The sequence below is a fragment of the Notolepis coatsorum genome (genome assembly GCF_963971535.1).
Source record: "Notolepis coatsorum genome assembly, chromosome: 10".
In the NCBI taxonomy this organism is placed as follows: Eukaryota; Metazoa; Chordata; class Actinopteri; order Aulopiformes; family Paralepididae; genus Notolepis; species Notolepis coatsorum.
In genome coordinates, this window is record NC_140174.1 from 37,355,264 (window position 1) to 37,382,186 (window position 26,923).

The 26,923-nt window shown below is 43.6% G+C and overlaps 1 protein-coding gene across 3 annotated transcripts in view; it reads right to left on the reverse strand.

Moving 5' to 3' along the window:
* pald1a (phosphatase domain containing paladin 1a) overlaps nt 1-26,923 on the reverse strand; it is a 155,382-nt gene that overhangs the window by 121,889 nt on the left and 6,570 nt on the right. For 2 of the 3 annotated variants that reach the window (XM_084323837.1, XM_084323838.1), the window contains exons 2-16: nt 18,230-18,427; nt 17,864-17,966; nt 17,029-17,208; nt 15,358-15,516; nt 14,395-14,555; nt 13,526-13,601; nt 12,339-12,505; nt 11,403-11,499; nt 10,516-10,620; nt 8,231-8,326; nt 7,261-7,395; nt 6,556-6,672; nt 3,488-3,667; nt 1,473-1,670; nt 142-282 (exon numbers count right to left, since the gene is read on the reverse strand). In XM_084323837.1, coding sequence (XP_084179963.1) covers nt 142-282; nt 1,473-1,670; nt 3,488-3,667; nt 6,556-6,672; nt 7,261-7,395; nt 8,231-8,326; nt 10,516-10,620; nt 11,403-11,499; nt 12,339-12,505; nt 13,526-13,601; nt 14,395-14,555; nt 15,358-15,516; nt 17,029-17,208; nt 17,864-17,966; nt 18,230-18,414 — 2,100 coding nt within the window. In that variant the 5' untranslated portion in view covers nt 18,415-18,427. Of the gene's footprint in view, nt 1-141; nt 283-1,472; nt 1,671-3,487; nt 3,668-6,555; nt 6,673-7,260; nt 7,396-8,230; nt 8,327-10,515; nt 10,621-11,402; nt 11,500-12,338; nt 12,506-13,525; nt 13,602-14,394; nt 14,556-15,357; nt 15,517-17,028; nt 17,209-17,863; nt 17,967-18,229; nt 18,428-22,425; nt 22,641-26,923 lie in introns of those variants that run through there. The other variant, XM_084323836.1, reaches the window with a different exon arrangement.

A 26,923-nucleotide genomic window follows, 5' to 3' on the forward strand; every position in this document is an offset into this window, starting at 1 on the left:
ACCTCTACTGTCTTTAACTAGGGATGAACACAACACAAGCTTACCATCTCTAGTATGAGAACATTATTCCTCTGAAAACTTGAAAATGGAATTGTACGGTTATTCGTCTGAGGTACACAGTAAACAATCAGAGTCGCTTACGTTGAAGTGCCAGAGAGTAAGAATGGAGATGACCATAGCCGTGGTGGTCCTGCCCTTGCCGTTCGCACAGTTGAACACGAAGGCTGAGCGAGAGTTCTCCGCCAAGGTGCACTTCATGGCCTCCACAAGCTTGTCAAAGTCCTGACGATAAAAATCACACACACACACACATACAATGAAAAAACACAGACAATGCATGCGTGTGTGTTCCGGTGTGTGTGTGTGCTAACCGTGTGTGCTAATCGCTAAAACGTTGAGGATAATTGCATGCCAATTAAAGACCTCTGAACAGGTCCTGCATTATTATTATTATTATTATTATTATTATTATTATTATTATTATTATTATTATATATATATTACACACAAATCGAATGTGCCTTTCATGCTCAAAAGATGATCCTTTATAGACTACATATACTATGGAAGACTGAATAAAATACAATATTATATTATATTATAATAGGTGTAATCAATAGAGACAGCGAAATATAGATCAGGTTGAATATGATTGTGAGAGTGGATTACAGCAATCACATAGGCAGTACCACGCTGTACCACTAGAGGGAGCACAAAGCTGACATTTTCACTCCGGTACATGACAACCAACCACTACAGTGTCTCAAATAAAAACACTATTTAAAAAGAAAAAACGATCTTGATCAATCAATATATGGATTGATGCTTACTTATACTGTGTGTGTGTGTGTGTGTGTGTGTGTGTGTGTGTGTGTGTGTGTGTGTGTGTGTGTGTGTGTGTGTGTGTGTGTGTGTGTGTGTGTGTGTGTGTGTGTGTCTCATGTAATATACAGTATATGGTAAATAAATAAATAGAAATGGTAAATTATGCATTTATAGAACAGCTTTTATCCAAAGCGCTTTACAATTTGTTCCTCACATTTTACCCATTTACTCACACATTCACACACCAACAGCGGAGGCAACCATGCCAACCGTGCCAACCTGCTCATCGGGAGCAGTTAGGGGTTAAGTGTCTTGCTCAAGGACACTTCGACACGCTGCCCGGGAGGAGCGGGAATCAAACCAGGAACCGCCGGATTACCAGACGACTGTTCTACCTCCCCGAGCCACTGTCACCAATATGGATTGGTGCTTGCTTTTAATGTGTGTGTGCATGTGTGTGCGTATGTTTTTGTGTGTGTGTGCGTGTGCACACGTATCTAATGTAAGCTATATATGGATTGGTGCTTGCTGCCTGCTGTGTTTGTGTGCGTGTCTTTGTGTGCGTGCGTGCGTGTGTGTGTGTGTGTCTTTGTGTGTGTGTGTGCGCGTGTGTGTGTGCGTGTGTGTGCGTGTCTTTGCGTCAGCACCTCCTCTGTGGGCGGGCTGCAGTCAGGCAGAGGGATGCGCTTGAAGAGCAGGCCCTGGTGAGCGCTGGCGTGTTGGTTGAAGACGTCCTGGACACTCAGGCAACTCTTAAACATCTTCATCTGCTTCTCCTGCTCCAGCGTCACCTCCAGCCACTTCTGAGCCTGCAGGATCTCCTCTTTCAGAGACCTCTCCAGTTTCTGCGTGGGGGCAAAAGAACACAGAGGCTCTTTCAACCACAAAGCCTTCAAGGCAAGAGTAACGTCCGCAGTTTTTGATTAGACGACTAATACCGCCTTTGATCGTCTTTATTGGAGTGGATTCCGATGTCGGGCTAAATTAAACCTCAAAAGGGGGGCAATTTTGTGTCCAGACAAGAGATTGTGTTTGGATTAAGGGACACAGAGCCTCCCCTACTCCTACTCATTCTAAGTATCTCTACTGTCTCAATGAAGAAACCACCCTAAAGGCCCAAAAGCGCTACGGCAGGGAGAGACAACTGACTAAAAGTTTGTGTCCATATAGCATTTTATTCTGGGAGCTTTTTTCAATAGTTCCCAATGAGGCAGCAGCAGGCTGTCTGGAGGGAAAGCGCTGCACCCGGTTTCTTTTTCCAGAGCCTTTTTTGTGCAGCCGCTCCGAGCGCTTCTAGTTGTTAACCTCTTAACGTTTCTGAAAGGCACTAGTGTTCGTCACAGTCGCTCCTTTACAGAAAACCAATCATATATACCGGTAGGGTGGGGACTCGTCACACATTTGTAACTTAGCGACCATAGTAACTACACCAAGTCGAGGGAAATGGAGGAGAAACTTGTTTCGTTTCGTTTTAGAAACTCCGTCTATCCAGAGCTGCATGATATGTCGGACAGAGACAGACATGATCATAACAAGGACGGGAGACATAACACGGAACCGTAGCTCTTGGACAAGGGGTACCATATCCGCACCCACACTCCCCTTGCTCTACGGCCGTCAGATTGCACGGTGACAGCAGGAACATCACCAAACTCATCCAAACAAAGTATGAGGGCAAGCGTCCTTCGGTTGGTGGTCACTGTGACAAAACACCAATACAGAAAAATAACAAATACCGCTAATCACGGTTCTAGACAGTAAAATAACAAATGGATACGAAATAGATAACGTTAACCAAATCAACAGTGCTAGTCTGTCATACAACAGTGGTTAGGTCACGGTGGTTGGTGATAGCTACATTGTTGTCATAGATACATAACTCACATTCAGTCTTTTTTTAATCTCACCTTAAGCATTTTATCCCAGCGCCCCCCTGCCAGCACTTTTCTGTAAAACGTTATATGGACTCAAGCCCTAATGTGATAATCATGATCGTAGCTTTTCAACATGCACATTTTCAATAATAGATTATCTTACTTTCTCGTACTCTTAAACTGACGACTGACTCAGCTTTTAATCATGACGTGAATCAACCATATTTGCAGCATGCATATAATTCAAATCACAATGATGATTGAAGGGGATTGAATAAAAAATCGTGACACATCAATGATCGTTTGATAACCAAATCGTAGTTCTAATAATTGTTATGGAATCGACAGGTTCCAGGTGACTCCCACCCCTACGAAATACTGTCCACTTGCAAAGGGCAGAGTACTTCATCTTACCTCCACTGGGAGGTCATGGGTCCATGTATAGGTATGGCATTTTATAATGCCAAGTTGTCCATGATATATATACATATAAAAAAAACTAAATGTATAAAAAGATATCTATAAAAAGAAAGAGCATTTGAAATGAAATGGCACCATGACAATTGCATTACAAGATGAAGACAAAAAAGAAAAGTCATATCACATTGTCATTTGTACCGGAAAACTATTCTGTCAAATACGGATATACTGTCAAAACTTTTTTAAATATTCGTTTTTTACACTGGTCTTTTGACGTGGTTTCCTTCAAAAGAAGATCTTTGATCTCAATGGGATTTTACCTGGTAAAATAAAGGTTAAATTACTTTTGGTCATATGGCCCAGCCTACCTCCATGACCTGTGGATCTGAGGACGGGACAGAGATGTGTTGGTCCAGACAGGAGGGCTCCCTGGGGATAAACACCTGACCGTTGCCCTCCAGCACCAGCTCGTCCTGCAGGTTGACCCACAGAACGTGACTGTGGTTCCTCTTCTCGTCCGTCAGGTGAGCCAGCACAGCACCCGTGGCCTGCATACACAAACTTCACACTGTAAGTCACCTTAAAGTATAATGAGGATCATCCTAAAATAAATCTAATAATTTATCAAATCAAATGTATTTGTAAAGCCCGAAATCGCAAGGTAATGCCCCCATGGGCTGTACAAGTCTACTTAAACAAGTCAAGAAGAAACATCACAATAAATCAAGAACAAAATCCACCATAAAATCCAAATATGCAACACTCCCAGACCAGACATTCCCCAACGAAGGTAAGGAAAAACTCACAAAAAAACCTAGCAATAGGAAAAAAGCACCACAGACGATGTGGAGGAGAGAAACCTTAGATGGGCCGTTCAAAGGGGGGTCCCCCAACTTGGATGTCGGTGTTACTATACTATGTATAGACTCATATAAACACAATCATCACTTATGACCCACTACAAGCGTGTTTTGGTGTGTTTATCTACAGAGACCCCTCCCTCTGCCTGGACTTCTTTCTCAACCGTTGGGCAGTGAGTGCATGTATCCCCTCACTGAGTATCCCCTCCCTACTTGCCATTGTCCCCATGTGGAACACACTGCTAGTGGGCAGTCTGTGGTTCTCTGCTCCCGTTTTCAAAAAGAAAATGGAGGCTTGTTCGCTTGTCAACTTTCTCTTTGTCTACCTAAAGGTGAACCTAAAATGTGTTTCTGACAACATGTTTTGTGGTAAGTTTGATATGATATTGCTGGATTGAGTCATATTTGATAGTTTGACCGTTTGATTACAACTATACGTTCAATGGGGGACCCGGATGTAAACAAGACAAAAGTATTTTTCTGGTCTGCATCCTCTTAACAATTATTTGTATTGAGCCGTACTGTATTGTACCCATTCTGCAATCTGTTAATAAAGTTTTCAATCAATCAATTCAATCAATCAAATGGTAGAGGTTTCTTATATAAAACATTGTTTTGGTGGTGCTCTAGTGACCTCTAGTGGCTAAAACTATTTAGTACGCCTTTAAGGGAGAACGCCACCCATTTTTGACCACCCACTTGTTTTGTTTTGTTTTGTTACCTCATGTATCTTCGAAGTACAGCTGCATTTTCTCATGTTTCTATAACAAAATTCCATTCTTCTCTATTCAATGGAAAGTGGCAGCATTTTGTCCCTGACATTCAGGGACTCAGGGACATAAATAAAAAAAGATTCTATCCAATAAAATATATCTTATAGTTTTAAAATGACCCTCTTCCCACCAATCATTTTTTTTTATTATTATTATTTTTTCCCCCTTTTTTTTCTTTTTACATCCGGTGACATCACAAATTCCAGGGTTCTCTCTCTTGATTTCTAGCTTTAGCGGAGAGTGGCACATGTTCACAAATATTGCCTCGAACTACTGCAACATACCGGTATATGAATTCTTAAAATGTGGTGGCATTCCCCCCATTTAGGTATGAACATGTTTGCTCCATGTAACTACACCGACTCTCAGAGCTCTCATGAATGCAGCGTCTTGTAATGAATAGCATAGCATCGCCTCTCCCACAAGCTCTTGGCTTATCTGTGGTGGTGGTGGTAGACAGGGGTGGGTAAGCCGCCGGTGGAGAACGCTGTGTACACGCAACACAAGCGCCGTGATGTTATTGCATCAGTATGTGGAATCCGTTTGTGGTGGGGGCCTGTTTGATATTACGGTGGGCTGCCATATATAAATCTATATTTAGGCAACAATGAATGTTATCATTGAATATAAACCACTGGGAGAATCAATAGCTGACCCTGATCTCTTCTGAGGTGAGAGGTTTCATTCAGGATTTTTTTTGGAAAAACCTGTGTCAAAATACCTGTGATCGTGTGGACTGGGCCACACGATCACTCGCACCGGGTGATGTAATATACATGTAGTACAATGCCAAAGCAATAGGTAAGCGTTCGTCTGGGTAGACTCACTGTAAGAAGTGTTTGTATTCACACGAAAAGGCCCTACGTGTAGAATTTCTACATCAATATATCGTTGTCAAGTCAATGTCCGTATTTTGGCAGAAAAACACAAGTAGTTAAATATTTGTTTGTGGATGTCGAAATATTCATCTAGTTTTTCTGTATTTAAAGATTATAATTTTACAAGATAATTTACTGAGTGGAGTGTTCTTTGATCTATTTCATTTCTTATTTGTATTCATTCAAACCGAACAGATTTCAGTTTTTCTTTTCAAAGATAAAAAATATATATAATATTTACTGAGTGGAGTTTTCTTGTATTCATTTGCATTTTATTTATTTTCATCTCATCTTATATTTTTCTGAATTTTGGACCAGAAATCCACCCATAGATTACAGCAAAAACACGATATGACCGACCAGAATGGATGAGAATAGACGAGTCTCTTGGTAGCTTCTATATTATGTTTGTATTGTGTGACGTGTCCGTTGGTAACCTCTATATTGCATTTATATTGTGTGACGAGTCTCTTGGTAGCCTCTATATTGCGTTTATATTGTGTGACGAGTCTCTTGGTAACCTCTATATTGCGTTTATATTGTGTGACGAGTCTCTTGGTAACCTCTATATTGCGTTAATATTGGGTGACGGGTCTCTTGGTAGCCTCTATATTGCGTTTATATTGTGTGACGGGTCCGTTGGTAGCCTTTCCAAATAAAAAACTTGCTTCAGCAATAAAATATAACTCCATGTTCATGATTAGGAGGGACTGTTAACCCCCTCCTACAAAACAAACGGGAACAAACGGCAACAACTCCTTTGCGAAAGTAAACAATGGGGTTTATGGCAAATATGACCACAGAGTGAGAATTTGTTGTTTCAGCAATGGTTCTCATTTTGTTTACTGTAATTACACCATGGTATTATAATATTGAAGATTTATGGGGCCTTGAAAGAGGAGGGATTGTTGCTAGCTAACCGCACCTCTGACGTCGGCTGAGCCATTCCATAAATAGGCATCTTGGGCACCCGTCTGAAGTTGGCCACCTTCATCTCCTTTACCGTGCTGAGTACGTCTGGAGCCAAGTACTCATCAGCAACCTTCAAAAACACAGATACGGTTACATATCATCACACGCATACAGTATAATATATACAGTGCCGTTTTACACGTACGCAGCTGCACACAGTAAATTAGGTTTGGCAGGTTTTGGTTTCACATTTACGGTTCAAGATGTAAACAGGCTCGCACAGACCATAATATTAACACATGAAAGTGTGTTTGTGTGTGTTTGTGTGTGTGTGTGTGTGTGTGTGTGTGTGTGTGTGTGTGTGTGTGTGTGTGTGTGTGTGTGTGTGTGTGTGTGTGTGTGTGTGTGTGTGTGTGTGTGTGTGTGTGTGTGTGTGTGTGTGTGTGTGTGTGTGTGTGTGTGTGTGTGTGTGTGTGTGTGTGTGTGTGTGTGTGTGCATAAGAGACGTATAAGAGTGTGAAAAAGAGAGGGTCAGACAGCAGAATATGCCAGAGTCCATGTGACAGAGAGAAAGAGAGAGAGAGAGAGAGAGAGAGAGAGAGAGAGAGAGAGAGAGAGAGAGAGAGACAAAGAAAAAGAGAGAAGTGAGAGAGAGAAATAAAAAAGAGAGAGAAATAAAAAGAGAGAGAGAGTGTGTGTGTGTGTGTGTGTCTCTCACCAGGACGCGGGCTCCTCTAGTGACCAGGTTAGCCGGGGCAGACAGCTCTGAAATGTCCAAACAGGCCAGTAACCTGTACAGCCACGCATGATTACACATCCACTGGCTGAAGTTTGACGCAAAGGCAAGAGGGTACTGCAACACACACAGGTAAGCCCCGGCACCATGGTTACGACTCTCCGTTTCATACAGTAGTCCACTTTCAAGCAAATTCACCCCAAATTTTGTAAGAAGCAAAAGATGTTGAGCAATAATTCATTATTAATTCATTATTATTAGGGATGTTCGATATTGGCTTTTTTACCGATATCCGATATACCAATATTGTCCAACTCTTAATTTCCGATACCGATATCAACCGATATGCGGGGTTTCCCCCCCAAAAAAACTGAATCATTTCAGGTAATTAACATTACATATCTCTTGTCATGAAATTAACACAACATTATGCATACTTTTCACAATAAATAAAATAAGAATTTGTTCTTACTTGCTTGCCTGGGTAAATAAAGGTTAAATAAATGTAAAAAATATATATTTTTATATATATATATATTTTTTTTAAACCGATACCGATATTTTTCGATATTACATTTTAATGCCAATATCGGCCGAGAATATCGGTAGGCCGATAATATTGGACATCCCTAATTATTATCCTTTATCGTCTTTTAGTGGGATCACATTGCGATAATATTGGTGATAGTTGTGATAACGTTATTGGGATACAAAATTCAGATACATTTTTTTTTCTAAATTGGCAAGCAAACATTGAGGTTTGTTTTGATATTACACTTTACATCACCACGCAGCACAGAACCATGGGATGAACCGATGAAATGTTATTTAGTGTATTTGAGCAGATATCATAATACATACTGCATGCAGATTCGAGAATAAGTCTTAATGAGTCATCATATCATAGATCATATTCATTGTCTCTGTATTGCCATGGTAAAAACATATCCACCTGTTCATGAAGGTATGCATTGAACACCATCAAGTAGAAATAGCGCTCCAAGCTTTGCATCGTTCTGCGGAGAAAGTAGTCTTTGGTACTGCTTCCCTGAAAGAGGAGAAAGAAAATGAAGCATGAGTCATTTGAGTGAGTTTGATAAGATCAAGTTTGATAAGGTCCAGTCCAGCATAGCTGGGATATAAGATGGTAAGGGCTTTGTAGATAACAAAAAACGATTTGTACTTGTATACTTTTATTAATAATTTTGGGGAAATTTGTCCACTGCATTTGAACCCCATCCTAGCTATTTAGGAGCAGTGGGCAGCCACACAGTGCGGTTCCCAGGGACCAACTCCAGTTGTAATGCCAGTACCTTGGTCAAGGGCAATGGCAGGATATACCTAGCATGCGTGTATTTTTATGGTGTGGGAGGAAACCAGAGGAAACCCACACAAACACAGGGAGAACATGCAAACTCCACACAGAAAGACCCCCATGCTGAGGTTTGAACCGGGTTCATACCAGTAACATATCTATTCATACAAGGTAAGTGGAACTTCTGAAAAGGGGAGTTTCAGTCACAGTGTACAAATGAATTGGTGCTGTTTAAAGTCCAGAGGACTGAAAAAGAAGGCAGCTTCCAACCACTTTTCTCAGTCGAAAACACCACTTACAAAAGGCTCGCTAAAAATATTCCATATGACAACCATTTGTACAACATATTGGCAACCATTTGTACAACATATTGATATCCCTGACTATCAACGAAGAAACTGACAAAGAAAAATTGAGCTGAACACCCTCCATTAACTAACTTATTCATTTGTGTATCTTACTTTACCTGAACCCCTTTTATTTATTTTATTACCGGTAGTATTATCATTTTATTTTTAACTTTTTTATTTATTCTTTCCTTCCATCTGGGGGTGGATTGGTGGGTTAAAGTGTATAACTGCAGAATATTTAAATTCTCATTGAATAATCCAATGTAACTGTTGGATACTGCAGGAATGGGGGGTTCAAATGTAAAACCACAGAATATTTTACATGTTCAGGGATGTAACTGCTATTTCTCTGTGTGAAGCTAATAAAAAGTTTTGAAAAAAAAACACCACTTAAAAAGGTGCTGCATCGCCTACATTTCTCAAAAGTCAAACTCTCTCAAATGTTCCCAAACGCAGATACCACCTGTGACAGATGCAGTTCTTCGCCAGCGTATCTAGCTCACTCGTTCTGGCAATGTGTTATTGGAGTTAAAAAAAAATTTAAACACTGTCAGATGTTTTCAAAATGGTAAATCGACCAGATCCCATGATAGCTATTTTTGGTATAGTAGAAGAAAAACAATGGAGGAAACAATCTCTCCGGAACTAAACTCCAGATGACAAAATGTGTCACTTTGCTGGCACAGAGATTGATCCTTCTTCACTGGAAGGCTCCTCGTCCACCGAGCTGGCCTTGATGGCTGAGAGAGGTGATGCAGCATCTCAAACTTGAGAAACTACAATCAATGCAAGAGTTTGAAAAAGATTGGGCCAAACTTACCCCCCCCCCCCCCCCCCCCCCTCCTAAATGTAACTCCGGATGTGATAGGTCATGTTTATTTAATGTATTGTATTTGTATATATTTCTGTAGCCTGTCACGGAAGAAGAAGTGCAGCTGCCTGTTTGTGTGAGGTTTTCTTTCATTGTCTTTTTTTATTAATTATTATTATGTGTTGTGTTGTTGTTCCACGTTTTGGCTTTTCTGTGAAGAAAAGCCAAGAAACTGAAAACAAAACACCACTTAAAGCTGGATAGATATTTCAAGGGTAAACTAACACGGTCAGGTGAAAAACTGTGAAAATGTATTGATATAGCCTACTTATCTTATCTCGTGAAAATTGCACCAGTGGAAATGCCTCGGTTTAAGAGCACATCATTTGAGTCACTTTTGAGTGTTCCCAGTGTTCCCCGTTTTGTGTGACTTGGCATCCTCTTTACGGCTGCACTTATGACACACAAGCACACCAAGTGATTCGCCCCAAATCGACGGATGTCTCCAAGCCCTTAGGGGACGGTGCCATTAAGCTTTACACATGGGATCCATCAGTTTCTTCTCCACAGCCTCCACCAATGTGGCCGAGCTGGAAAAGGCTTTTCCTCCCCATACTGTCAGCCCCCCTTTCATCGTTGCCTCACTCCTGGCTTATTCAGCAGAAGATGGGCTTAGCGTCAAATATACTAGCTTTCAAGTCAGGAACCGTTCACTGCACTGAGTTAAAGCACAAGGGACAAGAACAGAATGTTTTACCAACCTGAATTTGATAATCTTCTCCGATACCTTCCAGTTTCTTCTTGTTTTCATAGATGGCCTCTTTGATATTGTGCATTTCTGAACACAGGGCAATGGCTTGGTCAACCTGGCAGATAGAGGGAGCGACCCAAGAGATGATTTGACTGTACAACTTGTGTTTGTGGCTTGACAAAAAAACACAGAGTATCTTTGCCCGTAGCCACTGGTAGTTCCTCAGAAGGATGCTGATTGGTCCAAACCACTGTGGTTCGGCGCATAAACAAGCGCATAACTTGAAGCCTGACAAGATGGATGATTCTCGTGTGATCTTGTGATCTTTCGCGAAGCCATCTGCCCCGTACAAGGTTAACTTTAATTAGGAACAGCTACCAAAATCAACAAATCCAATACGCTATTTCCACGGCCTGGGAAAGTTCAATCGATATTTGTGAACATAAGCTACTCTCTCCCAACGCCAGAAACTAGAGAAGAAAGACTCAAACGTCAAGCTTTTTTCTATAGTAGTGTTGGGAAAGAGTTGTTCATGTTCACTAATATTTTGGGACTGTGTTAGACCATCGCATTAGACCCAGGACCTTTCGCAATAGGCTGCTTGAGGTAAATAAACAAATCCCTCATCTGAAGTTTTTAAATGGCTGATGTTTTCAAATCTCATTATCTAAAGACTATGTTGTGTTGTGTGTACATTTATGTATCTATAAGACAATATAGGTTGGGTACTTTCAGGTTACTTCACCACACCAAGTGATTTGAAATAACTAAACAACTGCAGGTAATGTTTACAGCTCAAACACAGAGCAGTTAAGCACTGACATGGCTCTTCGCCTGGAGGCTTTAAATATCTATATTTCATGACAGTGACAGTGTAGAGTCGATCATATCCTTTACCTCCTCCATGACCTGCTGTCCATTGGGTAGCTTGTTGATCAGAGTCTGAATGACCTGGAACAGTGGCTTGGGTTCTGAAGCCGCTGCCTCTTCAGTTCTGCAGACAATTTTAAGAAGAAAAGGCACCCAGAGCACAGGGCAGCATTATTAAACAATGACAATTTCATTCTAATGGGGTTAAATTAATATCGCTCTTATCTTTCCAATGGGACTTGCCCTGGAAATAAAGTAAACAAGGAATGAGGAATCACTTCATAGCCAATTGACCCATTAGTCACATGGTAGCTGCTCTGATTGGCCCATTAGTCACATTGCGGCTGCTCTGATTGGCCCATTAGTCACATGTAGCTGCTCTGATTGGCCCATCAATTACGTTTTTGTTGTTTTTTGTTACCCAGGGAAAGTGCACATCAATCAACATGTTCAGTTTCCACATCACTGTAAATGCACCAGAGTTAGCGAATGAGCTGGTTCTCATCCGTAGTCCCTAACATGCATGTCTTTTGGTGTGGGAGGAAACCCATGTAAACACGGGGAGAACATGCAAACTCCACACAGAAAGGCCTCCCGCCAGGGTTAGAACCCAGGACCTTCTCGCTGTGAGGCAGCAGTGCTAACCACGGTACCACTGTGCTGCCATTACATCTAGCTGCTCTGATTGGCCCATCAGTGACATCTAGCTGCTCTGATTGGCCCATCAGTCACATCTAGCGGAGAGAGAGGCCTCAACAGGGATGAGATGAGGAGTGCTTAACAGTCAAACATCTATAGTGAACAGGAGGCCAGGCTCTCTCAGCCTACTTAGTGTTGGCTGGTGCTCAGAGTGGGTGACCTACTTCTGAAGCAAAAACATTACTTTAAGTTGTGGATGTATTCCATTCAGCCGGCTGAATTCCAGTCGTCCAGATGGGTTTAGGTGGGAGGTAGAGCTCTTACTGTGGGGGTGGTGGTGGTGGTTGGGACGTTCCCTTCAGATGGTTCATGACTAGCGTGCCCAGGATCATGGCCAGGTTGGTGCGGCCGACGCCCACCTGGCAACTGAAGAGGAAAGCAGGCAGAGGCCGCCTGGACGTGTCCTGGCCCAGAGACAGGTTGGGGCTCTCCTGGAGACACACAGTACATGGAAGGGGGGGGGGGGGGGGGGGGTCAGTGTCCTACAGAAATGTCTTTATTGCCAAGTAAGCTTGCACATACAAGGCATTAAGCGATGACAGTGGACCCTAAAGAGGATGTGGTTAACAACAGATCTAAAGAGCACCGAGTTGCAGCGACTACTAAAACCTCTGAATCTGAAATTTCGGAGCTAAAAATGAGGAAACTGCCGAAACAGGAAGTGAGGGAACATACGGGAGGAAGCTACCTCTGCTTCGGCAAACATGGCCTGCCGTGCCTGCAGTCCCTCTATACACATATGCAACGAGAGAAGAGAGAACACTCCAGAATAATGCTGCCATAACAGAGAGGGAGAGAGAGAGAGAGAGAGAGAGAGAGAGAGAGAGAGAGAGAGAGAGAGAGAGAGAGAGAGAGAGAGAGAGAGAGAGAGAGAGAGAGAGAGAGAGACTTGGTCCTCACTCTGTCCCCAAAAAAAAAGGAACCACTTTCCAACCACAGGGAGCCGGCCGAGGTGCTGCTGGGGGAAGGCTCTCCAAAAAAGGCAAAAACAAACCGAAAAGACACATCCTGCGAGAGTGAAGGAGCCAGATAGAAACCAGACAAACGGAAAGGCCCCAGCTATTACCAACTAACCCCAGCTATTCCCAAATGCCAAAGAGCCGACACTAATTTATTATAGACAGGGGCCTTTATGTCATATTCACAACTATTATGGTTACTAGTGATTGATGGCACACATGGGTCAAAAGGCCATGTGTTCAAATCAAGTCCGTCTGGCCAATCCGACGACGGGGACCCTTCACTGAGACGGCCCAGATCCTGTGGAATATTCCACCCGTTAATATCTTGTTTATGGCACATCAAAACAAATCAATCTAAAAACCGGTAACCTCTCGTAAAACTCACCTCCAAAGCATAGCAAAGGAAGAGCGGCAGAGTTCACATGGTTGGACCTGAGTCGTGATCATGCAGTGATAGGAACGGTGTTGGTTGTTTACATCGGGGCTTACCCTGAGAATGTTAACAAACGCGTCAAAGTCCTCTTCCAGTGGCGCTCCCTCCATCGGTAGTGGTAATCGGTGGTACCTGCGAGACGAGGAAGAGTCACCGTTTCACATAGCGATGTCTCAAATGTTTTGTCAATACACTCTTTATGTAGGCCGCCACACACTGTACGTAAACATCAGCCGAGCGCCGAGCTCGAGCAATACTCTATAGATGAAGTGCTGGCTGACCCCGGCGTGGCGTGTTCACAAACTCTCCGGAGTCTCCCAACGGAAGCTGTCCCTTCAACAGCTCACAGGGGAGGGCGGGAGAGAGATCCCAATCACCCCGGAGGACCGCTGGGGTTTATTGCTTGACCTTTTAATGGCCGAAATGTGCCCATCTTCTAAAAGTAGTGTACCACCTATATATTGATAGTACATACAATAAAACGCCTCCAACGGCTCTTGTTATAGGTCTCTGATCCGGACATATTTTTTAATGCACTGTTTGTGGGGGGGGGGGGGTATTACATATTTTCTCGCCCCGGGAAAATGTTGCAAGGCACTCATTACGCCTCAATAAAAACCTGACTCGGTTCATCTGATTACAAACAGATTGCTGTGCGATCTCTCTTTATTTTTTCTCTCTCTCTCTCTCTCTCTCTCTCTCTCTCTCTCTCTCTCTCTCTCTCTCTCTCTCTCTCTCTCTCTCTCTCTCTCTTTCTGAAAGCAGAGAGCACCCGGCCTTTGCACAAACAAGCATCCCTGTTTATGACTGGCCAGTGCGAAGCGGGAGCGCACGGGCGTTTTATCTAAAACCGCTGGCTCGAGTTAAAAGACACAGAGGCGGTGGAACGAGGGGGGGGGGGTAATAAAGGAACAAGGTAAACAACCTGTAGAGTGGCATGGTGAACACGGGCCTCTTGTAGACCTCCTCGGTCACGTGGATGTCCTCCTCGCACGTGATGGAGATCTTCTGCGGTTCGTCCTTGAAGTACTCGATGTCGTTGTAGACGTAGAGCACGCTCTCGCCGAGTTTGGCGAAGTCGTGGAGCTGAGGGGGGGGGGGGGGTCCCTCGTGAGTTTGAAACACTTGACTTCATAGAGTTCATAAACATGTGGCGGACAAAGGGTTTTGATTGCTCTTATGAGGGGCTACCAATCAGGGACAATCACTATATATCTTGGTATATAAAACAATAAGGTTTATGACACCGCAATACATGTTTATTACCATCGCCATCTGCAATTACTGGTGACTTAAGCGAATAACTGACCACATCAACATACAAATGTATAGGGTATTTGCACTTGCAGAATATTTAGAGAAAGCTTGGGATAAACGTACGAAAATAACATATTATGTGATGTATTTATGTTGGCCTCTGATGGTGTGCATGGTGTAGCTTACAAACCTTGGGAAGTGAATGTTATATTCAATTATTGTTTTTGGTGTCTTATAATCTCGTAAGGGATGGGTCGTCGGACATGACACGATTTTTTTTTTTATTCATTCATTCATTCATACAGTATAGTCTTCTTTATTTGCATTGCTATGATGGGGAGTGCCGCTTGCATTTTCTCCTGGCCCTGAAGTGAGCCCCGGCCACGCTACACTGACTACTAAGTCAGCGGGCTCAGCGAGTGCACATTTTTTAAAAGTGTTCACGAGTGACTATGTAGTTTTTCTTCAAATAATAACGTTTTAGTACTATTTGAAGATTTTTCGCTTACTGCAAATCGAGATAATTTTTCTAAATATGAACTATGACTATGAAATGTTCATGTCGGCACCCAGCCACAATACTGGAATCATCTCCTACATTAAACGCTAAGGAGTGTGATTGTTGGGTCACCTCCTTCCTTATGGTGAGCTCCAGGCCCTCCACCAGCTTGTCCAGCCCATGGAGGTTCTCGTGGAGGTTCTCCTTCCTCCTCGGGGTGTACGGCACAAAGTCGCCCTCCAAGTGCAGGAAAACCACCGGCTCTTCTCTTACGCAGAAGAATATAACCTCCTGGTTTTTGGGAGGTTGAAGGGGGGGAGAACGGGGGGGAAATATAAAATTATAACCTTATATAATACATTATATGTATTTTTTTTTTTCCCAAGAGCCCACTGGAAACATTCCTGTGTCGTTTGACTTGTACCACATGGGTAAGGAATTTAGAAAACGGGTTGCTGTATAATTTGGTACATTTTCGGTTCAATTACGGTCAGTTTCCATCTGCAGTAAGCAGATACGTGTAGATATTATTTTTTCCCCCGTCTGTCCACATGACGAGGACTTTCTGTTTGCTTTGCGCAACATCTCACCCACAGCATTGACTGGCTGAGCACTTGACTCCTCAAATATTTACAGACAACAGCCCGGGGAGGGAGAGGCCAGGCCAGACACAAAGACGCAAGAAGAAATAAAGTGCACCGAGAATCTAACCTAACCTAACTGTTGTGGAGCCTTGCTAAGCTCCACACCATCATGGACAACCTCTCCCTCCCACTACACACAGACTTGGCTGATAGAAGGAGCACATTCAGTGTTAGACTAAGACTCCCAATATGCAACACTGAATGGCACAGGAAGTCCTTCATTCCGACAGCCATCAGACTTTATAACGCATCACTGTGCCAGGGTGACAGTACGATCTAATCTTCCTGGACTTTAACTTTTAAAAATCGACATTGTACAATTTTACACTTTTTACTGTACACTTACTGTATTTCTGTATATTTTTACTGTATATTTAATATTTTAGAGTGTATATACAAAACATAGAAACATTTATATCCTGGACCGTATTTTATTCGTATTCTTATTTTTATTGTTATTCGTGACTATTTGTTTGTTTCTGACTACCTAAATGTTTACTGTTTACTGTGAGTGATCTGTAGTGCCGAATTTCTCTCGGGATGAATTAAGTATTTATTTTTTTTGTATCCACTTTTTCTCCTTATTTTTCTATTTCTTTTCCCATCCCAATTTCGTATTGCCAATTCTCCCCTCCCCTGTCTTGAACGTTGCTAGACTATGCCTCCCACTGGTCGGCTGTAGTGAGGATAGAAGCCTTGCATCACGTGTCCCCTCCGGTACACGAGGAGGCAGCCTGTTGCATCTTTTTCACCAGACAGCGCGGACTCTCAGTGGCGAGGAGTAATGCGTGGGAGGCTCACGCTGCCCCCCGATACTTCCTGTCTCTGCTGTGCAGGCGTCACCCAACCGACCTGTAGGAGTCGTCCACATCGTCCAATCCCCACCCATCGACTTTCCACCCGCTACCTCTGCCAATTGAGATAGTATGACGACTGGCCCAAGCCGCAGGCAATGCTGACACCGGGATTCGAGACCGGAGTCTCTTGCATTGGTGACGAGTGCAATCTCCGCTACGCCACCCAGCCGCCCCGAATAAAGTATTTCTATTCTATTCTATAAGAATGTACCTTGAGTGTATATCTTCTAGAATTCTGTAAATATCACAAATGTATACAGGGAGACCAGGTGAGCGACGTCCAAAAATATAAGGGCACCAACCTCGTGACCTTGTGCCAGGAGTCTCTGGAGGACCTGTTTGAAGCCGCTCAGGCTCGGCTGACCCATGCCGTAAAGGGGGTACGATCCCTTCACCTGGCGGAAGTTGGGCGCACCGTAACTCCCCGTGGTGTTGAGGACGTCCGCCTTGCTGGACACGTCCTGGACCAGGAAGTACTCCCCCTAGGAGAAGAAGCCATGATGCACGTTTCAAACTCTGTGTCTGATTCCATATCAGAGCCTCGTCGGGGGTGGGGGGGGGGTGGATTCATATTAACCCTTTCAGCTGTACAAACTCAAAAAGTTGAGATAAAAAATGTGAGAACTGAACATTACAATGACGATGTCACAATAGCTACTGGGCCATTGAAAGCTGCAAAGGAGAATTCAGAGATAAAGAAAAGGTTCAGAATATCTTCCACATGAAGATGGCATGTACATACATGTTGAAGCACGCCATTGTTAACCCCCCCCCCAACATTCATTAAAGGTTGTGAATATTGCAAGGCTGTAAAGTGAAACCAGTGATCTAATGTGTATAAACAGAAACTGCAGGCTAACAATGACAAAACGCTGCGTGCCAGAACAACCCTGTCAGGAGGTGGCAGAGCAGATCAAAGAGCTGATGGAGAGGTGACGACGCTCCCCTATTCAATGGTTTGCCCCAGATCATAAAACAATGCATGACAATGCTCCTCCTCAGAGGCTATGCAATTTGGAGGTGTGAATGTGGAGGAAAAAAGGGGGCCTAAGGAGAGCCAAGAAGATAATATTTTTTGTTTTGTTTTCTGAAAAAAAGAGTTTTGGCATCATTAAGGTGTATAATATTCCTTCCTACCTGTACCAAATAGTGCTCTGGCATTGTGTCCGATATCCGACCCACTTTGTAATTCGTCTTGAGGACGTCATCGTGAATCTGAAATTCCTGTCTGCAATTATACCTGCGGAAACAAACAAAAAAAAGCAAAAACGAATCACAAGTGTGAGGACTGACCCGGCGGTGAGGGGGACAAAGTCAATTCAATTATCAGCTCCTATTTGCTGGGGGGGGTCTGATCCAACGTCTCCTGATTCCTGGATTGACAAATTAGATGATAACGGGGGCAAACACTCCAGAAGGAGAGAGGGGGGGTGTCGCCACGGTGATCAAAGAGGATTAACACCCAATTGTGAGAACATGGATTTTTGGGGGGTGGGCACTTACGTGATGACGACAGGTGCCACCTTGTTGGTGATAATGGACTTGGCCTTGTTGTTGTGGATGTTGACCGTCTGAAAGGAGCTCGTGCTAAGAGACTGCCTGCTGTCGGCCATCCCGTTGCCATGGACACTCTCAAGTGGCGACGCGACGGAACCCGGTTGTGGCGCGGCACTGGCAGTCGTACCCATACTCCACAAGCAGCTGTGAATGACATCGCAGTGGGCTTAGAAACAGGAAGCAAACGCTGGGCCTCATACCTACACAATGGCCCCTGCGTTCTGCTGGATGGGGGCACACGCGGATATGTTGGGAGTGTTAAAACGCTCGTTGGAAATATTTAGGGCATGCTACGAGCCGTCAAGTGCCGCGTTTCGATACACAATGTGAAAAAGAAATGTTGCATGATTGAATCTGCCCTGTCACAATAAAGACTTGTGATGTTGTGGGTCAACCGACCATTTACAGTGCATGGATTGTTTTGCTTTTGCTCAAATGAAATGTGTGCTACCATGTCAATGTATAACTATGAATACATTCAAACAACTTCAACTTTAACCACAGAAAAAAATTGAGAAAAAAAATCTCCAAACATTATATACCTCATATTTCTTAGATAGGCATGGTAGGTAACTAGTTTGACTAAATATAAAGCTTGGATGTATGTTAATCATAGTAGGGCTGTGTATTGGCAAGGATCTGGCGATACCATACATATCATGATTCAATATATTGCGATATATTGCAGTGCTACAATAACTGAGATATATTGAGATTTCATAGTGGGATAATTTGAGATAAAATAGCATAGTAAAAGAAAAGAAAACACACAAAGGCAAAGGCAACTCAATACACACAAAGGCAAAAGGCAAAGGTCTAGGGCAGGCAGAAAAAAGTTTAAAAAAAAAAGGAAATAAATGAAATAAAAATTAACTAAACGGACAGAAAGTGAATGTATCTCAACTACATGGTTGATGTTGTATGGTATGTGCTTGTCTTTCTTCTAAGGCCTGAGAAATGTCACAATACTGGAAATAGCGCATCGATATAATGTCGTGGGGGGGGGGGGCTGGTATCACGATATCATGCTATGTCAATATTTTCCCACACCCCTAAATCATAGGCCACATTATGTGGAGCATTCGGCACTCCCAAAACAATGCAGCCAAGCGTCTCAGGCATCCCCCCTGAGTAAACAGGGGCTTTAGCACTGAGCTCAACAGATAAACAAACGAGTCCCACTACAAGCAGAGCCGGGAGGACCAACACTACTCCTCCACACCACACATCACACACAGCTGGCCAGGCACCAGTAGGCAGTAGACCCACTAAATATCATATAGAGGCCTATTGCGATAGAGGCCTCGGACAGAATGTTTGTGTAGTCCTCTTTCTTCCAGTATGGCTGCCTGTAACCGTTGGTAACGGTTAACTATATAAATGTACATTGTTTACACTGCCTTTTTATTCTATTTCAATTTTTTACTTCTCCACTGTACTATAATTCTGTGACCTGTATGTCTTCTACTACCTGTACCTCCCCTCCCCCCTGGCCCCTACCCCATGCTGCTATGATGCCTGAATTTCCCCAAGGGGATCAATAAAGGAATATCTTATCTTATCTTATCTTATCTTAACCACCTTCAAAAGAAAATGCCTAATTTCTGTGAGTATAGGTAAGACACTGGAAAAGGCTCTTCCACTATGACCCGTTTACAAGATCCAGTAATAAGACACCAACAACATGTTTGTTTATATTGTATATTTCGCATACATCAACTTGTACTAGGGGTGTAACGATTCGACCTCACAACGATTCGATTACGATTCTTCAGGCAACGATTCAATGCATCATGAATCTCTTCATTTGACCACGATTCGATTCGATACATTTTCGAAACATTTTCTATCAGTTAATTCCCAAAAAGATTTTGAATACTGATTCACTCAGCATAAATGGACTATAGGTCAATAAAAGCAATTAATTTAGATTATAATCGATTCTAACATATTAAAATCGATGCATCGAATCGAACACATTCAAATCTATGTATTTCGATTAATTGATGCGTCTCGTACTGTAGCAACCGTTGTTTGGCACATAGCAACTGTTGTCTCTTCCATTGCCATGTACAAAACAATGCTTGTTGCTATGTTACAAGCAGCCATGTTGGAAGACTGAACTACACAAGCATTCCATGCAACAAGGCCTCTGTTGTTGCATGTATTACAATTTCGATCTAACAATATCATTTTTCAAGGTCTAATCTTAAATTTAGAGTGTATCTATATTTTATACAAAATTTCAAAAGATATTTCTTTGATATCATGGATAGTTAGTTATTAAATTAATCCCTATTTAAATTCTTACATTAATAAAGGTTATTAAAACATGTCCCAGTGAATTCAAATGGAATGCTTACTCACTGACAACTATGCCAAAAATGTATCATACTGTATTATGGTGTGACAGAAGATACAGTATGAGTCACTCTAGACTTACAGTAAGCATCATTCCTTTGGAATTAACATTTAGAGACACATTACTATAAACATATATTATGACTTATGTTTCATCAAATAATGCTTATTTTAGGACATTAGGCCCCAACATTTACATTTGAACCATTATACCATTGTGGATCCATGCAAAGGTATGGATCTTTACTTTACCATCATCCACTTTCCAGCACTTTTTAATTTAAAAGTCTCAATAAAAGGTTATTTGATATCAAGCTTTTTGTTCCCTTTTCACCCACGTGACGGAGGAGTTATTACAAATTTTATTATATCGTTTAGATGGCGATACTTGGTCACCGTCTAAATAACACGTTTTCACTTTGAAATCCTGTGTGAGACACAACCAAAGACGCAACAACAAGTAATTGGAAGAAGAAACTTTTTTTTTTACATTATCTATGTTTCAAATTAGATTATATCACAATGTCACACCAGAGCACAGATGCAAGCGCCAACAAGTGAAACAGTCCAATTTAACTGAATGGGGCCACCTACAAATGTGAGATGGTCAGACCTCCATGTACCAACAGTTGCAACAGTGGCCAGAGACATCAAACCAAAAACATTCACATTGCAGTCTTCCCAATATGGATATTGCATTATTTATTTCATATTGTGACATCAATATGAATTTGATACATTGTTCGGCTCAACTACTAGGCACTAGCAGTCCATGTAATCGCCCAGAACATGCAAAGAGAGAAAACATGCACATAATTTAAACATGGGAGGAATACAGACGTGTACACGCACGCACGACACACACAAGTCACACACACACAAGTCACACACACACACACACACACACACACACACACACACACACACACACACACACACACACACACACACACACACACACACACACACACACACACACACACACACACACACACACACACACACACACACACACACACACACACACACACACACACACACACACACACAGTGTTAAGCTGTAACAGGGAACAAGCGGGATCAAACGGCCAGCGCAGTATAAGCCGGGTTACAGCCAAGAGAGCACAGCAGCTGTGTCTGTCGAGGCCCCCGAGCTCAAAGCTACTCTATGTGATCTCCAGATTTTCAAATCAAGCCCACTCACTGCCGAGAGGCTGGGAAAGGAATATTCAGTGAGTCACTCCTACACTCCTCTTTGTTGTGTCTGGAAGTGTGCGTGGGCAGGTCAAGCTCGCGCGCAGAGAGGCACCTCTTGCATTTTTTGGTAAGAAGGAAAGATCCTCTGCACACACACAAGCGCGAGAGAGAACAAGAGAGAGAACAGCATCTAGAAACGGCATACTTCTTCCCACGTGTCTCTGTGGTGCTTACTTATCCTCAAGAGCAGCTATGTAACGGCAAACGCATATAAACATTGCCAACAATGTTCTTTACGGTTTGAATGAAAAACAGTGCTGTGATCAAAGTGAATCTACCGCCAGGAACATTAGGCAAATGAATGCATGGCATCAAGGGAAAACACAAAACACTTAATAGTTAATAGTTAAGAGAGCACATATTCCACAATTAAAAAGCTCCTCTGTTATCATTACTCAAGCCTACAAGTTCCTTACCACATGTCAAAAGCATTTCTGTTGCCATGCTGACACTACCACTGCTAAAAAGAAAAACAAGACCATAACAAGAGTCCTTATCACCAGTTGGAAGTTTTAACCTCTTACGTCTTGGAAGGTGAGCGCCGGTCTGTGCTCCCAGACCCTTTCCTGTGAAGCTTGCTCTCCGCCATGTTCCCAAATGGAGTGTGTGAACTTGGCATCACATCCCAGGGAAAATCTCTCCGCTCCCCTTTCCTCCCACCCCCCGAGCCAGTGGGAAACACCCCTCACGGGGGGAGCTCAGAATGCCTCGCCGCTTGGCACGGATGACCTCTTCTGCATGTAGGACGTCCAGACTCACACAGCCCCTCTTTCCTCCTTCTCCCCTATCCTCCTATCTCATGTCGAGGCGTGAGATTCATGGTAGAAGCCCTTGCCTCTAAAGAAAAAGGGGGGTTTGGGGGGGGGGGGGGGCAAGGGAAATAATAGTGCTACATCTGGCAGCCAGATGGCTTCGAGCTCAGCTCCCTTTTACACAGAGACAGGCGGTGCACGAAGACGGGCACAATTGACTGTTGTACTGTAAAGCGAGCCGCGGCACAAGCGGAGGTCTCGCGAGTGGAGCGTTGTGCTGCGATGCGGCGCCGTGAGTCCTCTGTGCTGCTGTTCAAACAGGACATCAATAAAGACGAGGGTCAACATCATGTCACGCTGCTGAAGTTGCCCCGATCAGATCAGATCAGATCAGAGTGTCTCCGCTGGGCATTGAAATTAATTTAGCACCTAAGATAAAGAACGCTTAGGGACGTCTGCTACTAAATCCCAGACTTTTCCACCTCATCGCTGCCCACTAGTTTTGAGGGCATTTGCCCTACATGGAGCTTTTAAATCGCTGTCACTTCAAGGGAATCTAATCAGCAACGTTCCTGCAGCCACCACCACCACCACACAGGCCTACTATTATAGCATGGGACGTCCCGACGTCGCCCAGTCAAATGCAATTAAACACAGACACAACAAGGCATAGATAAGACACATTATTCTCACCCGTGTGTACACTATGACTTCACAACGACATGCAGTTCGTCCGGGTTTCTCAATTCAGTGTGTAATCAAAATCCTTTTGCTTACCTTTCCACGAGCCGAGGGGCAGATAATATACTGTTAAAAAACAGCCCCCTGCTACAACATAACCGTAGTGAAGTTAGTTAGCCAGCATGCCACATGCCGCCCAGGTCTCAGCATGGGCAGGTCTGGTCTGGCAGGCGGGCGAGCGGGTGGGCAGTCGGGGCGGAGGCCTTAGTAGAAATAGCCCTCAGTCATAAACATCCTCCAAGAGGAGAGCGAATCAAGATAGTTCATCAGAGCCTGTTTATACCTCGTGTCATCCAGGGTAGCTCCCTGCACCGTTCACGATCAGAGCCTGTTTATACCGTGTGTCATCCAGGGTAGCTCCCTGCACCATTCATGAGGCCAATATAAAAAGCAAGCAAGACAATCTTGGATTTCCTCTTAGCAAATATGAAGCCAGAATCACCAAAGGGGGAGGTCACTGAAAACCACAGAGCACGCCGTTAACGACAAAAAGAACACCTTAAAGTCATCTTTGCAAAGTTGTAAAACGTATCCATGGTATCCTTCCCCATCGATACGGTGCGACGCCATCGACGTGGCTCACCGGCCCGGGTTGGTCACTTAATGACGATCACCTGTTATGTGATTACCACCATCACCTCGTTCGTTTGCCCACCAAGATGTCTGACGACGCGACCGAAAGCTATGGGTTGAGAGGCCAGACCTGAATACAGAACACCTGCTGAGCTACAACAAGCCTTGATGAGAATAGTTTAGCAGCATTATGAAGGGCACCTTCTATAAAAAGGCTGACGTAGAATACAGCTCACACACCAATTATACAGTCATACGGCTCTCCAAAAGGACAGCTATTTAAACATTAGCACGACGAGCGAGCAGTGCCAGAATGCACCGATGGCACAGTGAGAAGCAGACCATGGAAACTGGCGGAAGCCTCTTTGCCCGTCCGCCAGCGCTGGTCCATTCAGTGTCGGTCTATTTAAATTCCACTGGTGTCTCAACTCTGCTGTGGCAGCCTCTTCAGACAAAGGGGTCCGAACGCAGACAGGAAGGAGTGCTGTGCAGCTGCAGGATGCATCTGTTTGGTGAGCAGGCTAATAAGAGGAAGGATGCGAGGAGCAGAGCGGTCTCTTCATTCACCAGAGATGCAGGAGAGATGGGTGTCACAGCCACTTTCGTGACACCAGGAGATCCTTCCATACAGTCCCGTCTCGCCCCCATCCCCCCCCCCCCCCCCCCCATCCCCCTCCCAGTTGAATTGGAGAATAGTAGCAGGGTGGCTACTTAAAGTTCTGAATGAAAAAATATATATATATATTTTGTCTGCTGTCCCGATTACCATTTTTTGGGGGGGGGGGGGGGGGTGCATTTTCAGCGCATTAACCGAAGCTTCGTTCCTCCCAGTGCATGGTTTCAATGCGGCAGGTAAACGAGAGCTGATGTGGTAGATAGATCTTCTGAATACATGTTAGGTACAGTCTTGACCTGTACCCATGACCTTTTTGTCTCCCTCATTTCTATTCTCAAATGTAAAAACGCAGATCTCATTTAATGATGCTCAACTCTGCTCCAGTCAAATGTCAGACCAATTGAACAAGTGGAACCATATAAACCCGCTAACCTTGAGAAACTCCTATGGTAAACAAAAAAGACCATAGGCAAAAGAAATTCTGGAACGAGGCAGGTCTTAAAACGATCACGTGACTCCCCAGGTCTATAGGCCTTGGTGTGTGTGTGTGTGTGTGTGTGTGTGTGTGTGTGTGTGTGTGTGTGTGTGTGTGTGTGTGTGTGTGCGTGCGTGCGTGCGTGCATGTGTGTGTGTGTGCGCGTGTGTGTGTGTCTGGAATTGAGGCCATATACGTCAGTAAAAAGGTACTGTATATATTGACAGAGCTATTTTATGGTCATCAGAACATCTACAGCTCTGGCCAGATGCTGTGGGACCACAATAAGGGAAGCTCTTGTGAAGAATTATTTTAAGACATTTCATTATTCCTCAACTAAATGTAATGTACAGGACTGTAACCGTTGTGGGTTAGGGTGACAGCCTATCGCTATGATGCAAAAGTCTCTGTCACTCGTCACAGGATACCAGACAACCAATCAGAGCCACCAGTCACGTGCGCTGAGGAAGCATGAGCGCACCTCGGTGGGAAGTGCATAGTTGGAACCTTTAAAAACGTCCTCCTTGCAGCTGCACATGTCTTTCATCAGAGGGGTTAAGGGTCACGGAGAAGTACAACTCTACAGGACATTGCCAGTTCCTGGTACAAATATCACAGTGTTGGAAGGAAGTGAGCTCAGCGCTTCCTCTAAAACCCTTCCAATGTTTGCATTGTGCCAATTGTGTCAGCTTCCATTTTTTATGTGTGTATGTTTTGTTTTTTTGTTTGTTTTGTTTTTTCAAAAAGACAACATCTGCAAACCTTTTTCAGTAAGAGACCGTTGCAACAGGATGCAATGTTCAAGGATGCAGATTTTCGAAATCGGATCAAAATCACACACTACTAACAAATAGCTTTTTCAACCGTCGGTGCTCTGGAGATGCAGATAAGGGGGGGGAAAGCCAAGTACATACAAAACAAACCTCTGCAGGTCTTGTATTGCACTGTAGGCTAAATTTTTCAACATTGTTTCTGTTTACTTGAGTGACACAATGTAGAACAAAAGACTATGTTTTAATGCCCCATTGCTCAACGACACTAGCGTTTGTTTATTTTCTTTTTATCATAATTGTTATCTCTGGGGTTACGCCGTTACCATGACACAAATCATGTGAATACCCTCTGTCCTCCCACTGCATTCCTTTCTCTCGCTGAAGCTCGACAATGAGCTTTTAAAAGGGGGGGACTGTGCCGTCTATTTTTAAAACCGGTGTCTGTAATTTATTTTATTTCAAGATGGCAATTTCATCCGCCCCCTATGATTTCAAGGCTGAAGTAATGTGGCTTTCATTTCTCCTACCGACCCAGAGTCCAGACCACAATGTGCCGTCAGCACCACGAGGCCGTCTCGTCCGAGCTCAACAACCAACGCAGAGGCAAGACTTTGCACTGATTTCTCACCTACGTCTCTATTCCACTTGTTGTCGCCCCCTGATTTAGTCGTTGACACGCTACTTCCGCCATGCACAACTGCAACGCCTAAAAAGCCTGCAGTAACAGCATCTCTTTTATTATTATTTTTTGTAGTCTAGGATGACAGAATTTCACCCACATACTCCGGTTACAAGCGTTCTGGCAAAAAGGAATTATCGGCCCAGAGGTGACCAGGGACAGGACTCTAAAACCCATACAGTGAGCTGTTTAGCTGTAAGCATGTTATACGACTGTCACAACGTTTATAGGCTATCGCAGAGGAGGGGCACAACTGAAAAGGTATACCAACTGTCATTATGGTGAGCGAGGAGCACGTACCGTATTGCAAAAGACAATTTGAGGGAGATTTGGTCATACGAAGAGATGTAGTGTGTGTGTGTTATGGCCTGGTGTGGTCATGCCTGCCTTTGTAGTAAGTAAGAAATGTGGGA